Source organism: Falco cherrug, chromosome 6, assembly GCF_023634085.1.
Source record: "Falco cherrug isolate bFalChe1 chromosome 6, bFalChe1.pri, whole genome shotgun sequence".
Taxonomy (NCBI): Eukaryota; Metazoa; Chordata; class Aves; order Falconiformes; family Falconidae; genus Falco; species Falco cherrug.
Genome location: NC_073702.1, coordinates 10,152,134 through 10,166,320, shown reverse-complemented (window position 1 = coordinate 10,166,320; position 14,187 = coordinate 10,152,134). Strand labels below are relative to the sequence as shown.

The 14,187-nt window shown below is 37.4% G+C and overlaps 1 protein-coding gene across 2 annotated transcripts in view; it reads right to left on the bottom strand.

Moving 5' to 3' along the window:
- IMPG1 (interphotoreceptor matrix proteoglycan 1) overlaps nucleotides 1–14,187 on the bottom strand; it is a 66,797-nt gene that overhangs the window by 32,339 nt on the left and 20,271 nt on the right. For both annotated transcript variants that reach the window (XM_027799291.2, XM_005434978.3), the window contains exons 5-12: nucleotides 12,614–12,681; nucleotides 11,612–11,703; nucleotides 8,537–8,683; nucleotides 5,535–5,593; nucleotides 4,395–4,415; nucleotides 2,770–3,023; nucleotides 1,269–1,345; nucleotides 230–764 (exon numbers count right to left, since the gene is read on the bottom strand). In XM_027799291.2, coding sequence (XP_027655092.2) covers nucleotides 230–764; nucleotides 1,269–1,345; nucleotides 2,770–3,023; nucleotides 4,395–4,415; nucleotides 5,535–5,593; nucleotides 8,537–8,683; nucleotides 11,612–11,703; nucleotides 12,614–12,681 — 1,253 coding nt within the window. The remainder of the gene's footprint in view (nucleotides 1–229; nucleotides 765–1,268; nucleotides 1,346–2,769; nucleotides 3,024–4,394; nucleotides 4,416–5,534; nucleotides 5,594–8,536; nucleotides 8,684–11,611; nucleotides 11,704–12,613; nucleotides 12,682–14,187) is intronic.

The window sequence follows — 14,187 nt, the reverse complement described above, 5'->3', positions numbered from 1 at the left end:
TAGGCATTTGTTGTTGGGTAGGATTTTTTTTTTCTTTGACGACCTTGAAGTCAGGTGCATCAGGATTTTCCTGAATTGGGCATTAGAAATGTAAATTTTGCACCTTTGATGGTCCAGAAAAATTTCTGTCACAACTGAAAGGAATGCTTACTGTACACATGGCTGTATGTGTGTGTAATAACAACTGGATCTTTCCTATTCTCCTACGGAAAAATCTTTTGTGTCTTACCTTGTCCAGACAGACTATCTTGGTCAGCTTCCTTGAAAGGTGTTTCTGTTATATCAGGCAGTTCTTTCTTCTCTTCAGCTTCACTGTTCTCATCTCTGGCTTGCAGGAGATTAGGTGGAGTAAAGCTACCTGTGGTATCAGCTGCTGATGTGGTAGCCTGCTCCACTGGAGACTCATAGCCATCGGTGATTAAGTCATTGCTAGCAGAATCATCTGCTGGAGGAGGCAAATAGGAATCCTCTGATTCTGGAGGACTGCTAGTGCTACCCAGAGCACTGAAAGGCACTGTGAAACTTTGGTGGTCAGTTGTGATATCTTCTGCGTCTGGAGGAGATTTGACCTGAAATTGTTCTCTGGAGGGTTTGGTAGGGAACACAGGTTCAGATGAAACAAAATTATTAAACTCTTCAGGGGCACTGACCTCTCCACTTAGCACAGGAATTCCAGTTGTAAATTCATTGATCAAAATGTCTCTGGTTTGGTCCACTGTTGCTGCGCTGGGGTAACCTAATGGGAGTTCCACACTCACGGAGTCCTGAAAAAGTTTTTTAAAAGCAGCTTTCATTATTATGTTTAACTGTCATTGCTAAAAAGGCCAATAATCCTTAGTCACGGGAGCTTGCAAACAGCTTACTCAGCATGAAGTCATGGGACATATAAAATGTTTGGCATGTGCATGTGATCCTAATCATATTGCCTGTAATTTTAAAAATGGTCAAAGAAAGATGAATTTAACTATCCCTGTCAATAGCTCTCCTTCTGACATTGAAAAGTACTACTGAATTGGTAAGGCATTGTTTACTTTGTAATTAAAACTGGAAAAGGTAATCAAGCAGCAGCATTAACCTGTAAATGCTCTGAACAGTATCTCTGTTGCCGTATAACAGTACAAAATTAATCCTTACAGCATTTATAAAAGGCAGTTATGTATTTTAGCGTAAGAGCCTTTGTCTGTATATCTATGTACACCTTAACACTGCTTAATTTTATTTCTTATGGAGAAATAAATAAATAAATGTAACAACCAGTACAGACTTACCAAATCAGGGCCTTCCAGAGGAATAGTTACCATGGCCTGGATATCATTATCAAAATCACTAGGTGGTATAATAGATTCTGGTAGGGAAAAAAAGAAAAAAGAGAGAGCACACAATATTTCAGCAGTGGCACACTGAAAACTGCTCAAAGCTCATAAACTCAGTAAAAACCAGTATTAAAGCTATTCTCCACCAAAAAACCCCAACTTTAAAAAAAAACCATGTTAAGAAGAAAGGCATACATTTCTATCTAAACCAGCAATTGTGAGGAAAACAGGAATTTTATATGCATTATTCTTTGTCCCTTTTATTTAGTATAAATGGGATAGGTCTGCAGACAGCTGAACAATGGATGAACGCTTATAACCAGCTGAAGTATGAACCACTCAGTTAAATTTGCATGGGCTGTGATGACTCATTATATTGTGTTTACCCAGAGTCCACACCATTGTTACTTTTGAGAATTTTGACTTTGGTGCCCAGATGCTCCCTTCAGCCCCTCAGAGGAGCTTTTTAAATATATCTGCATGCAAACTGTTTTTCTAAAACTGGTTATTAAAAATAAATAGTTGGAAAAAGTTGATTACAACAATTATTGTTATTCTATTCTATATCAATGAAACTTTTTCTTGGGACTTTAATCTACATTAAAATATGTCCTTTTATTCTTACAGAGAGTATTAGTTCATCTAAATGTATTTTTTTTGAAACAAAATGTTGCTATTCGAAAATGAAACACTGCAGCTAAAGTACTTTGTGTGTTTTAAGATTGTTTTGGTAAATATATAAAAGAAAAAATATTCTAAGTTATTTTCCCCCTTTTTAACTTACTTCCCCAAAACCAGGGCTATTCTAGCTTTGAAAAGATCATTGATGGACTAGAAGGGGATATTTATCAGGTGGTTTACTGAACAGGCTGCAGCCCTTCAGCCTTCTGCTGGAGGTCTTCACACCTAGCTTGTCATCTACACTCCCTCTGTGTTTCAGAGAGCAAAATGCACCTCTACAGTGTGTTTCACACCACCAATTTTAGATGGGATCAAATGCTTTTTAAGGTGTCCACTCTCTGATATCACTATGAGCTTAGATGGCTTGCTTACAATCGACACAGCTTTCAGAAAGCTAAATTTATGTTAAAGGAAGCCCTCACTTTTTGTCATATTAGAGAAATGAGACTGTCCATACTGGGGAATTAAAAAGATACAGTGAATATTCATAGTCTTCTCCCCACCCCCCTTATTTGTCTTAACGTGCAAAATATCCAGCTTTTCTAAACAAAGAACCAAGGAAAATAGATCCTCCAACATGACTGGCAGTTAGGCTGTATAGCTATAAAATTTAACTCAGATCTGCGCATCCTTTGGGTGCTATGCAACACTTTGGAGAATGGGACACATCAAATGAAAACGATCTGTTAGAGAGGCAAAGGAGACCTTACTGAAATTGCATCAGTTTGAAAGGGCAAGGTTCAGACCTGTGCCTGGCACTGGCCTGCCCACTGACCATCAGTAAACTGAAGTGTTCCGAGGTCCATTGGCAGAGACTGGTCTTCATGGAGTGCTATGGCAACAAGTTGCTGAAGGTCTGTTACTGTGAGTTTAGTTCCTGATATTTCCCTCTCTTCCTTTGGAGAAAGTGGAATTTTCTCATTTTCAACCTTATTAGATCCAATAGTTGAAATGTCATCTGGTGTGCTTTTGGTTTCTGAGCCATCTCTCTCAAAGTTTACCACATATCGTGCTATAGTGCTGCTTGATCTGCAAAGGGAAGATGCAAAAATGCCCCGTGCAGCAAAATTAGTTACTGGCTGAGGACTGATTTTACAAACAAACAAAAATATATGCAACCACAACTTATTAACTTCTGTAAAAATAATGCAGATATACTTCTTTCTAATGAGACTGTCACTTTTGCTATACCTAAACCTTTTTTTCTCTATGCAAAATTTTTAATAAAAATTCTAATATTGAAGAAAATTATTAAAATGGTCTAAAATAATTCAGTTTAATCTGACTACTCAGAGACCTGTAGAACTGGTAATATAGTTTGAAGTTGTTGACTATTCGTTCAAATAGTCCTTCAGGAGTGTTACTAGAAGCCATAACCACCTATTAATTATGCAGAAACCAATGAAAAAGGATTAGACATTTCATAAAACTAAGGATAAACAAAAATTATATCACATCTGGTGCAATTTTTTGCTCTTTTTTGAAGAATAGCATGAAAGTTAGTTAATATGGCAAGCAAATAACTTTTCATAATGGGTATCTTTTCCAAGTCCAAATGAATGTGTATAGGTTCTCCCTAGATGTACTCGTTTAAGAGAAATCTCGAATTTTCACCATTATGAATACAATATTTTTCATAGATGCTAAATTCACCTAGTTAAAATGAAAAATAGAGTACATTGTAAAATATTTGTACTCCTCTATGTTGCTTTTTATAACATCAAATAACTGGAGAGAGAGGAATTTCACTTTATCTGGTGTGTGCTACAGATTTACATTTATATGACATTGCAAGAATTCAGGAAAAGCGTTAGACAGTTCTTCCTTTTAAACTACAAGTAAAAGAGAAATTCTGGGAAATGCTAGACAAATTATTCCCCAGCAACACTTTTAAGCAACAACAGACTCTGTAGCTGTTTGTATTACCAGTCAAAAGCTCCCTGCATTTAATCAGGCTAGTAACTGGTCTCTTTGCCGCTCTATCTGGCCTGATAATGGAGATAACAAAACAAAACAAATACATAATAATTGAAGATAATGTGTATACGGGAATACAGTTAGGAAACAGCAGATCAAAAATGAAACTTTAAATATGAAGTTCCCCTATTCTTTCTTCACTTTCAGTTTATGACTAATAGAGAACTTTAGTCGTCTGGATGTGAATTTTCTTAGGTCAAACAATTTTCTTTTCTTCAGAGAGATCCTGACAATAGTTGATTACATGAACCTTTCAGGATAAGGTAAAAGCTGTCCCTGTTGCTTTATATCTCAGATTTTACACTTAGGCAGAACACAAATCAATTCACTTTGTCACATCAAGATAAAGAACATTTATTGATGTATCTATCTACACCTAATAGTCTATAAAATGATTAATCTTAATTATAAATTACAAATTACCCATCTTTCTCCTTCTTCTGTCTTCATTTCATCACAGAAGAAAGGGTGTGATAAAGGATTGCAAAAGAAAGAAAAACAAAGATTCATGAATACTAGTAAATCAGTCAGTTATACATCAAAAACACCTTTTACCAATTTATCTTATCTTCCGTGTGTAATGTATAATTTTTATCTCTGTGTGGAAATGACAGCCTACTCTCCATCATTTCACTTTTTCCCTTCCAAACAATGGGAATCTCCATGATCTGAGCGGGGAAACAGAAATTTTACTTTACCTTGATAGTTTGAAATATTTGCTTTCCTATTTCCCACTACAAATGGTGCAATCTGAGCACTGTCATTGCTAATCTGTATCTTTATGGTGGCAATGAACACCCACATGAATTTATGTCTTTTTTCCTGCTCTTTATTCCCTTTCAAATTTATATTATTTCTTACTATTAATAATTAGCTTTCCCCTTGATTCTTTACATAATGTGCTCTTATCTACAGAAGAAAAAACATATCAAATACTCAGATTTTGATCCCTCTCCTTCCCCTGCAGATTCTCCATTGAAAAGACACGCAGTAGCTTGCATTAGTAGTAAGCATACAAAGAAGCTAAACTGAAAAAAAATGGCAAGACAGAACACAAATTTGTAGAAAAAAATGAAATATTTTTAATTGTTTGGAACACCTGGGAAACACCTACTGGCTAAATTTTATATATGTGAACATGTAGCCTCCTGCAACCTTCTCTTGCCAAGGCACCTTCACTTAGATCTAATTCATAGATCAATGAAGGGCACAGGATCCACACACAGAAAAGTAGCCACCTAAATAATCATACTCCTAACTCTCTTCACCTTGTCATTTAAGTAAGTCCTTAATACAATGTTGCTAGCAAACAATTTCAAAGGATTTATTGATTACTTGACCCCTCAGGGAATCAAAGCTACTTCTGCTTAGTAATTCAAAACCTCATAGTCTCACGTGGGGTGTGTTTGCACTTCTCTCCATACTGTCTCTGTTGCTCCCAGAAAACTATTTCCTGTATATAGTGATAAACACCCCACTATTCTATAGGTCTCTTCGTGTTGGAGGGAAAGAAAGGAGAATTCTAGTAGCCAGCAGAAAAATTAGCCCCATTTTCTTACTTACTTAAATCCTAATACGTGGATTTCTTTGAATCCTGGAAGTTTCTCAAATATTTTTTGCATCTATAGAAAACCATAAAATCATTAATTCAGTGCAAGTTCTACAGCTAAAAGGAAAGCACAGGTTGACTACCTAAACAATACTTTTCATATTTCAGAAACAGCTTTAGAAAACAGTCCTCTTTGTGGTATCATCATTGCTCAACTTAAACACAATATTTGGTTTGCATATGCTGTCTTTATTACCTGTTAATAGGGAAAATGAAGTACAAAGTACAGCTTTTTTTAGTAATGTAATTATGTAAATCAGTGATAATCTAGTTCATGAGTGAATCAAACAACACAAATTAAATGATTTTCTCACTTTCAGCAGTTTTGGTCCATGAATAATTTTTTGATACAAGTCACCTTAACTGTAAATCGCTAGTTTTTTAGAAATATTAATCAGATGCAGATGGAGTTAGATTATTTGACAAATAATTTATAAACAGTTTTAACTATCTTGTACAAATAAAACAACTTCATATATTTTTAATTCTAATGTAAACAAATGTAGAATTTCATGGTTTTGAAAAGAAGAGACAGTATGAAGAATTAAAAATGAACAGAAAAGGTGAAGCCTCTGTATAGACTTTAGGATAAGTGGTTTTACCATTAACTCAAGAATTAAGAGTGTTTTGAGATCCAGCTGACTGATATTTTAGTCTTTCACAATTAGCAACATTTATATAGCTATGTGAAATAAAATATTTTCTGTACATCTACTATGTCAGAGGAAAGGGATTTTTTTTTTAGGCACACAGTTCCATAGTTCCTTTCTGATTCACTTCCTGGTCCTGTTAAGTACCAGGCAACACATCATCTTTCATCTGCAAGCACAGCCTGTGGAGTTGAGGGATTTTAGCACATGAAAAGAAGTGAAAGAGCCTTTTGAGGAATCAGGTCCTTTTAATTCAGCATATCACTGAAAAAGTATATAAACTAATGTGGCAATCTTTCCTCTTCCTTAGCTATATCATTCTGTACAAATACAGCATAAATTTGAAACTGATTCATTCGTGTATGAGAGTTTGTCAGAACCGGCAGGGAATGGGTGATCAGACTCACAGCTTTCTCTGCATCTCTAATGTAGGTCAAGTGAAGAAGAGTAGCAGAAGATCAGCATGTTATCACAATATCAGGTATCAGACACACTGTATAAGCCTAGATGTCTTTTCCATCAGAGCAAGCACAAAAGAAGATAATGTCTAGAGCAGGAAATGGCCTGCCATCTACACTCCTCTTGCTCATTTCTCACAGGAGGACAGTAGGAAAGGAACTGAACTAAATCATTTTAAGCTTGGTCTAACTTAGCAAAAGTAGTGCAGAAGTAGCAATTAGACTGTGGGGAGATTCTAAATGTCATCCATGTGACTAATGCTCACTGGAAGTAACAGACACTAAGGGCCTAAATCATGAGGATGCAATTTATTTTCCTAAACTTGGGCAAACACTGTAATTTTAGATGCCTTATGGTTGTCATCTGCTCAGTTGCTGCTTCTGAAGAGTACAACTCTCATATTTGAGAGGCCCTTGCAGATTTTTGGATAACCTGGGACACCTAAAATGGCACCAGATATCCAAGTTTAGGTAACTGAATCCCCCTTTAGCCATGCTATGCCAGCTGACTGTTGGCATGGGCTCTGTTCAGTCTTTTCTTGGTTTGCTTTATATCATAACGAAGCTGATGCTTTCTTTTCACTGTATGCATGTATGTAGCTTTCTGTTTCCTACTTTCACCAAATGAATCTCAATTTACTGAGTAGTGTGAGCATCTGAATCTGCATTCCATTTCTCATGTGATTTTAAATGTATGTTGTGGTATACAGATGTACTTCTGAATATTTGCAGTGTAATGCCTGCTGTAACTGCTCTCTTACCATGTCCTGGAATGAATTACAAACTGAACTTGGAACTCCACAGCCTTAACCTTTGCAAAGGCTTCTCTGGAATTTGTACAGGAGCTCCTGTATCTGGACAGAGGTTTAATTCTGAATCTAACCTCCTCACTCTCACCTTCTGAGTGCACTTGTTAAACTGTCTTGTATCAAGATTACCCTCTGCCTCCTCCATCATCTGTCTTTGGAGGAAAGCACATCAGCTTTTTTTCATGGTACTGCACTACAAATAATTTTCTATTCAACACTGCATGTCAAGAACAGCTTCGGATTCATTAAAGCAACAGATAAAACTTGGTGAAAATGGAAAATAGCAATCAAGAAACTTTGCATTTCTCCCCATCCAACTGATGAAATAACTTAGAAGTCAGATCGCTGAATTACATCATTACATGTGTAATAAACAAAGTCTGCAGGCAGTTCAGTTTAAGAATAATACTGGAATTCTCCAGAGAAGCCACTTTTTATTAGCTCTGCCAACACATCCTTCACCATTTTTCTGTGCATATCCGAAACTGAACCAGGATAGTGAAACAGCTTGCACTAAGGAATGATCATGAAACTGATGAGAAGCTTTATTGCTAAGAGAATCTTTTGGGAACCTCAAGTCATTAACAGCTATCTATTAAATTGATAGCTGAACATTCAGTTAATATTATTGATTATATGAAAACACTGCAGATGTTCCAGTTCTTACAGAGACTATGGTAATGCACAAAAAAATGACTGTAAGTCCTTTCAAGAATAGTTCAGACAACAGTAGCTAATGACTATTAACATTTATATTACATTTCTCATTAGATTTATTACAGAAATTAAATTACGACAAAGTACTGTCCCTGAATTCCTGATTAAGCCCGAATTATATTCCCAAAGTTATTCTGCTCATCAGTTGTCTGAGGCTCTACTGCTGACGTGGCCTAAATGAAGGGAAAAGCTGACTATACATGAAGGAAAACTGAAGGTCTTGAGACAATCAGAATTATCTCTTTCTGTTTCATGGTGAAGGTATTTTCATAGTATGAATCTCACCCAAGGTACAAAGCCAATATTCACTCAGCCTCCTTACCTGTAGCTGAAATTTGGCAGCTAGTTGTTGGTACTGTGGGGAGTTGGGATCACTAAGTTCAGGTGTGTACTCCTGATCAGTGAGAGTGACACTGAATTCTACCATTTGCTCCACAGGCAATTCTGGGACTGTGTTTGTTCCCAGCTCCTGGAAAAGAAAAGGAGAGTGAAAAAAGGGGAGAACCAAAACTAAGTGATTTCCCCCCCACATTTCAATATTTAGTAGGTAGAACGGTTGCCTTTTAAACTCACCCCCAAAATACCATTCTGAACCATGCCCTACATAAGTCAAGGGTTCCTAGCCACATCTGTTGACTTAATTCTTCTGCCTTGCAAACAAGTTTCTATTACTGTGACTTGAGAATTGCCTTTGATATAAATGAAGAGAATCAAACCATTTCTTGCACAGAGTGATACCAAGTCTTCTTATTTCCATTATCATTAAAGTCTTATAGCTTTAGTTGCCATTTTGGAGGAAAGTGTGTGACATGAAGCAGAGTGGCAGGTAAATGGTAAAGGCTAATTGGTATTCTACCCTCAATAAACCCATGGTCAACCAGAGCAGAGTGCCAGATGCTCTGTTACTGTTTTGTGTTCAGACATTCACATTTGGTTTTTCCTGATAATAAAGTAGGATTAGCCCTACCTGTGTAACACCTTTCCTGTACAGTGGACTTCACTGCTATTAAAAGCACTTTTCGTTTGCTGTTTCCTAACACTATTTGCAGTTTTGGTCTATGCTTAATAATTTTTTCCTTTAATAATACTAAACTCCAAAAGCCAATTCATTTGTAGGGTACAGCGTGCTGGCCACGAGCAGGATAGCCAGTATGGGTGCATTCAGAAAGATTTCCTAATTCATCCTAGATACAAAATTACACATTTGCTAATTTTAAGATCAGAATGTATCTCTCGTCCCTTATTCACAAGCAGACCTAGACTTCAAATTTCAAGTCTTGGAACACAAGTACCTGAAGAGGTGATGCATAGAAGACACCCAGGAAACTCCTGCCTTCTGCCAATCTCTCAGTCCTTCTTCAAAAATCTTGTTACTAACGTTAACACATACAATGCCTACATTCCACTGCCAATGTGTTTTATTACACAAAAAAGGCTTTGTTTTTTTTCTGAATAAAACTTTTCAGGGTTCTGTAAAGTTTGTCTGTTAAAAATACAAAGATTTTGGAACACAGAACAAGTTTTTCTTTACTGCAAGTACTGCACATACATTGCATGTTTATACTTATTAGCAATACTTACATATTCTGTATTCTTTAAACAGTTTTTAATATTTTTATTCGCTCAAAGATGATTCTACTGTCAGCCAGGATTTTTCTATCTTTGATAAACAAACAGAAGAACAAGGTAATGATCAAGAAAAGACTGTCCTAAAAGAGCAGCAACCTCATCAGCCTGGGATTTCCACTTCTGCTGCCAGGTGGGTTGTCACGAGGCTGCTAGAGGCATCTATCACATACATAACACCTAGGTTTGCTAACTTCCAAGAAAAAGCAGAACAAGAAATATGTGCAATTACGGTGTGTCAGTAATACAGAAAATACTTTAATATAATAAAGAATGAGCAAACTCAGGGAACACTTTCTGCACCCATTGATTCTGCATAACTCAGCTCTGCTAAGTCATTACTTAGGATGCCTCACTTTTAGAGGAACATATGTTTTGTGTTGTATATAAAAATATGGCTCATCAGCTAGAGAAAGAGCATTCTGTAATGCTCTAACCCATAAACAGAAGATTAAGGAATACGCACTTTATGCATAGCTGCCCTACGACTTTTGAGGAGCCAGCCCTTAGGGAGCTGGTCACTAAGGACTGGGTCGAGAAGGAACGAGGAGACCTATAACAGAGGAAGTGGTTAATGCCAGTCTCCTGGTACATCTCCAACATCACAAATAAGTGATTTCCAAACCACTTTTTACCTCATATTTTATCTGCTTTTTCACTCCAGCAGCTATGATACAGATAGGAAATACACTGTTAAGACTATTCAGATTATTTTGCTTTCTCAAATCCTGAGGATGTAATAATTACATTACATAATAGTAAAAATAGCATTCATCTGGGATCCCTCAGGTGCAATTCCTGGGCTGGAGCTGAGAAGCTTGCAGAGAACAGTAGTGGTTTGCCAGGGGTGTGATGGCCGAGGCTTCAGCTGGCATTTCTGCCCTCAAATTCTTGGCAGCAGCGGCACCGAGACCTTAAGTTCACTGAAGTGGGGAGGACACTGCATAAGCCTCTTCCTACAGCCAGCATGCACAAACAACAAAAAAATCAGCCAGACTGGCTTTTTCAGGAGCTGCTCTAGAAGGGCAAACTTTTCAGAAACTGAAAAAAAAAAATCTCAGAGTAAAGTAGAGGGGAAATGCAAGGCACCAGCTCCCACCTGGGGCTCCTCAGCAGTCGGGTTCACCCTGGGCCCTTGTGAGGCCTTGGTCTCCCTCCAAAGGGAGGTTCCAGAAGGTTCCCTGAAGCCACACAGCTGGATCAAGATGAGAACTCCCACCTTGCCACCCCCAGGCACAACAAGCCCGGGCAGGGAACGTAACAGACCCTCCTCCCTCCTGCCCCCACCTCAGGGGCAACCTGCAGCAGCTGCTGTGAACCTGCAGGGGAGGGGCTGCCCCTGCTGCCATGCTGCACGGCTGCTCTGAGGGGACATCTGTGGGGTTCCCCTGTCTGGCTGCTGGCAAGAAGGTCTGGTCCTATCACCTGTGTGGAAAGCTCAGAAGGTATGCGTTTTTACATTATTTAATGAAGAACAAGGTTACAAAGTAGTGCAAAACAGGCAATGGACCTCTCAGAGGAGTGAAGGCTTTGCCTAAAAGCTGGTTGGCATGGTTTTATACTTTCTAACATGTTTGCAAGAAACATCACGCACTATTCCAGTACAGGACAGATGCTAATGAAACTTCAGTCCTGCTAGCAGTAACAGAGTGGACAGCTTGTGGTTTATAACCACTAAGTGTTTATAAGGTTTCCCCTTCTTTTCTGCTGGCTGAGCTCCAAAAGAACATGTGGGTGAAAAAAATGGGATAGCAAAACAGGTGGCCCTCACCTTTACAGGAGTCTTCGTGTCGTTAACAATTTCGTTGAGCAGCGTGCCATTAGGTACTGGTGCATATGGAGAGAGGGATGTGCCAGGGGAACCTGCGAGGGTTTAAAGTAAAATCAGGCAAGAACAGGTTTGCACACCAACAATTTATGGCATGGGTAAAGCTGCTGCTTTTATATGCAATAGATGGCCTTTCCAGCTCAAAACATCAGTAGCATCCATGTGTGTGACTGAAGGCAAAGATGGCACTGACTATGCATCAATGAAACTGGGTGAATTAAATAAGAATATTAGATAATTTCCTGTCATATTGCATTATATATCATCAAATGTCTAAGCTTGATGTTGCTAATTCAGATCTTTGTCTCAATGGTAGCCACCTTTAGGGCTCAGTGTAAAGTAACAAGAGGCTTTGACAGAGTTTTCTAGCTAGAGGTAAAATTACCATGCTGGAAGTCGCTATCAATAAGGTTCTGTCATATTTGGCCCTCATAAAGGTATGTGTGCAAGGTGTTTCCTCCTTGAACAAAAAAGCTCATTTTTAAAGATTTTTATTACTGCATAAATTTCTAGCATAATTTTAAAGAACTGTAGTACACAACAGTGTTAGAAGGTCTAAACAAAATAATCTTCTCAAATGTCTAGCATTGCTGTGAATTTATGGCTAAAGTAATTATTTTAATCCATCTGCTTATTTTGGCTAACACAATGCAGCAGCTGACACTGAATGTTTCATAACTGAAGCAAGATTAGTGCTACTATCTACAGGTGAAATTAGGAAAATGTATTTAAAGACCAAAACAAACTAGAATACTATACTTGAGTAGCAGACATGCTGTAAAGAAATAAAAAAATACTTCTTAGGTTATTTTGCTAAAGCATTTTCATTGTACTTCACTAAACTTGTCATGCTTCTACTGCATTCATTAAATTACAGCCTTCTAAGATCTATGGTTTTAGCAATTCTATTTAACGGGTAGGTGCACAGCAAGCAGATTTGGTTACCTGCAGAAACGGAAGGAACATCTTCCAGCTTTTTTCCACCTGTTTTCTCTGTCGATATTTCATCTTTCCTATCAATCAAATAGAAATGAGTGATTTAAGGATCAGCATGTTGTACCGGCAATGTCAAAGGTGTTAAAAAAAAAAAAAAAAAAGTAGAAATGTCCCCTATATTAAGTGTACTTTAAATGAGAGAATTTACATCTAATGGAATATTTGATAAGCTAGTTAAGCAGGCAATGGAACAGTAGATGGTATTTTATATTCAACAGTTTATGTATTTCCCTTCCTCTCCTTCAATATGGTATTTGCTCTTACAATGAACAAAAATACTGATTTGATACATTCTTCTACCAAGGACTACCAATCCTGTCAAGTGTCTGCTCATGAGGTTTTATTACTGATTTTCTCCAAGCAATCAAAGTGATGGAGTCACAGCAATTTAATCGGTGCGCAGGTCTGCTTTTTCTCATTTCAAAGTCTATGAATGGTTGACCACTGACTAAAATGGAAGCAAGACTTCTTGTACGTTGTTAAACCAACTATTGTCTCCTTTGCTATAGCCTATCCTGTTAAGATGAGGGCTTTAGGCTGCTTCTGATTTTAGACCCAATGAATGTTTTATGGTTCCAAGGGTATTTCATATAGTCTGCTGTGAGGAGAGGATGGGTAGGCTTATTTTTCAGTTGTCAGCCTGCATTATAATGTTGTAAGGGCACTTCCAACAAATGAAAGTTTCAAATCAGGTTCCTGGATCAAGATTATTATGAATTATAGCAATGTTTATGTTTGGATCTGGATGTAATATTCATGGGTTAATGCCAACCATGGGGCCTGTGGCAGACAGCTGAAAACTCAAATAAAAATATTGTGGGTGTGATGTACAGATTGTCTGCCTTGCCTCACAGGATTTGTTTTTGTATTGTCGATATTATTTTCTGTTGTTTTACAGTCATGTGCTGATGAATAAATTTTGTAACTGCAACTGTTAGCTTGCCCAAAAAACAGAAGTCGTATGTATCTATAGGTACATTTTATAATAAATATGTTACAGATTCCTGCAGTTAAATCTACAGAATAATTTCTGCTCTGAAACCAAATTCTTATTCATTTGTAGCTTTTGGAAACATTTAGATTCTTAGGTAAGACTCTTCTAAGTGACAACTTGAAAATTTTCTTTTCTGAAACTGGGATGAATAATTTCAGTTCTTTCAGATTCCGAGTAGAGTGTGGAGACAAACAGTATAAAATAGAAAGCCCAACTGTGGAAATAAATGAGGATAGGTATTTCAACAGAAAATCTGAGGAATTCTATTATTAAAGGCAGTGCATGCAGGTGAAGTGCTTGTGAAAACTGATATGAGTGAAAGAAGTAAGAGCACTGCACATTTGCAGTGTGGTGTTAAGTGAGACAACATGAAACTTATAGCATAGACAGAAAAGATGACTGGGTGGCATTTCTATACAGGACCAACCTAAATATTTAATAACATAAATATAGAACATGAACAACCTCTGATTTACCACATCCTCTGCATGTCTTGTGTGGTGAGAACTAAAGTATATTTGAGAAGTTT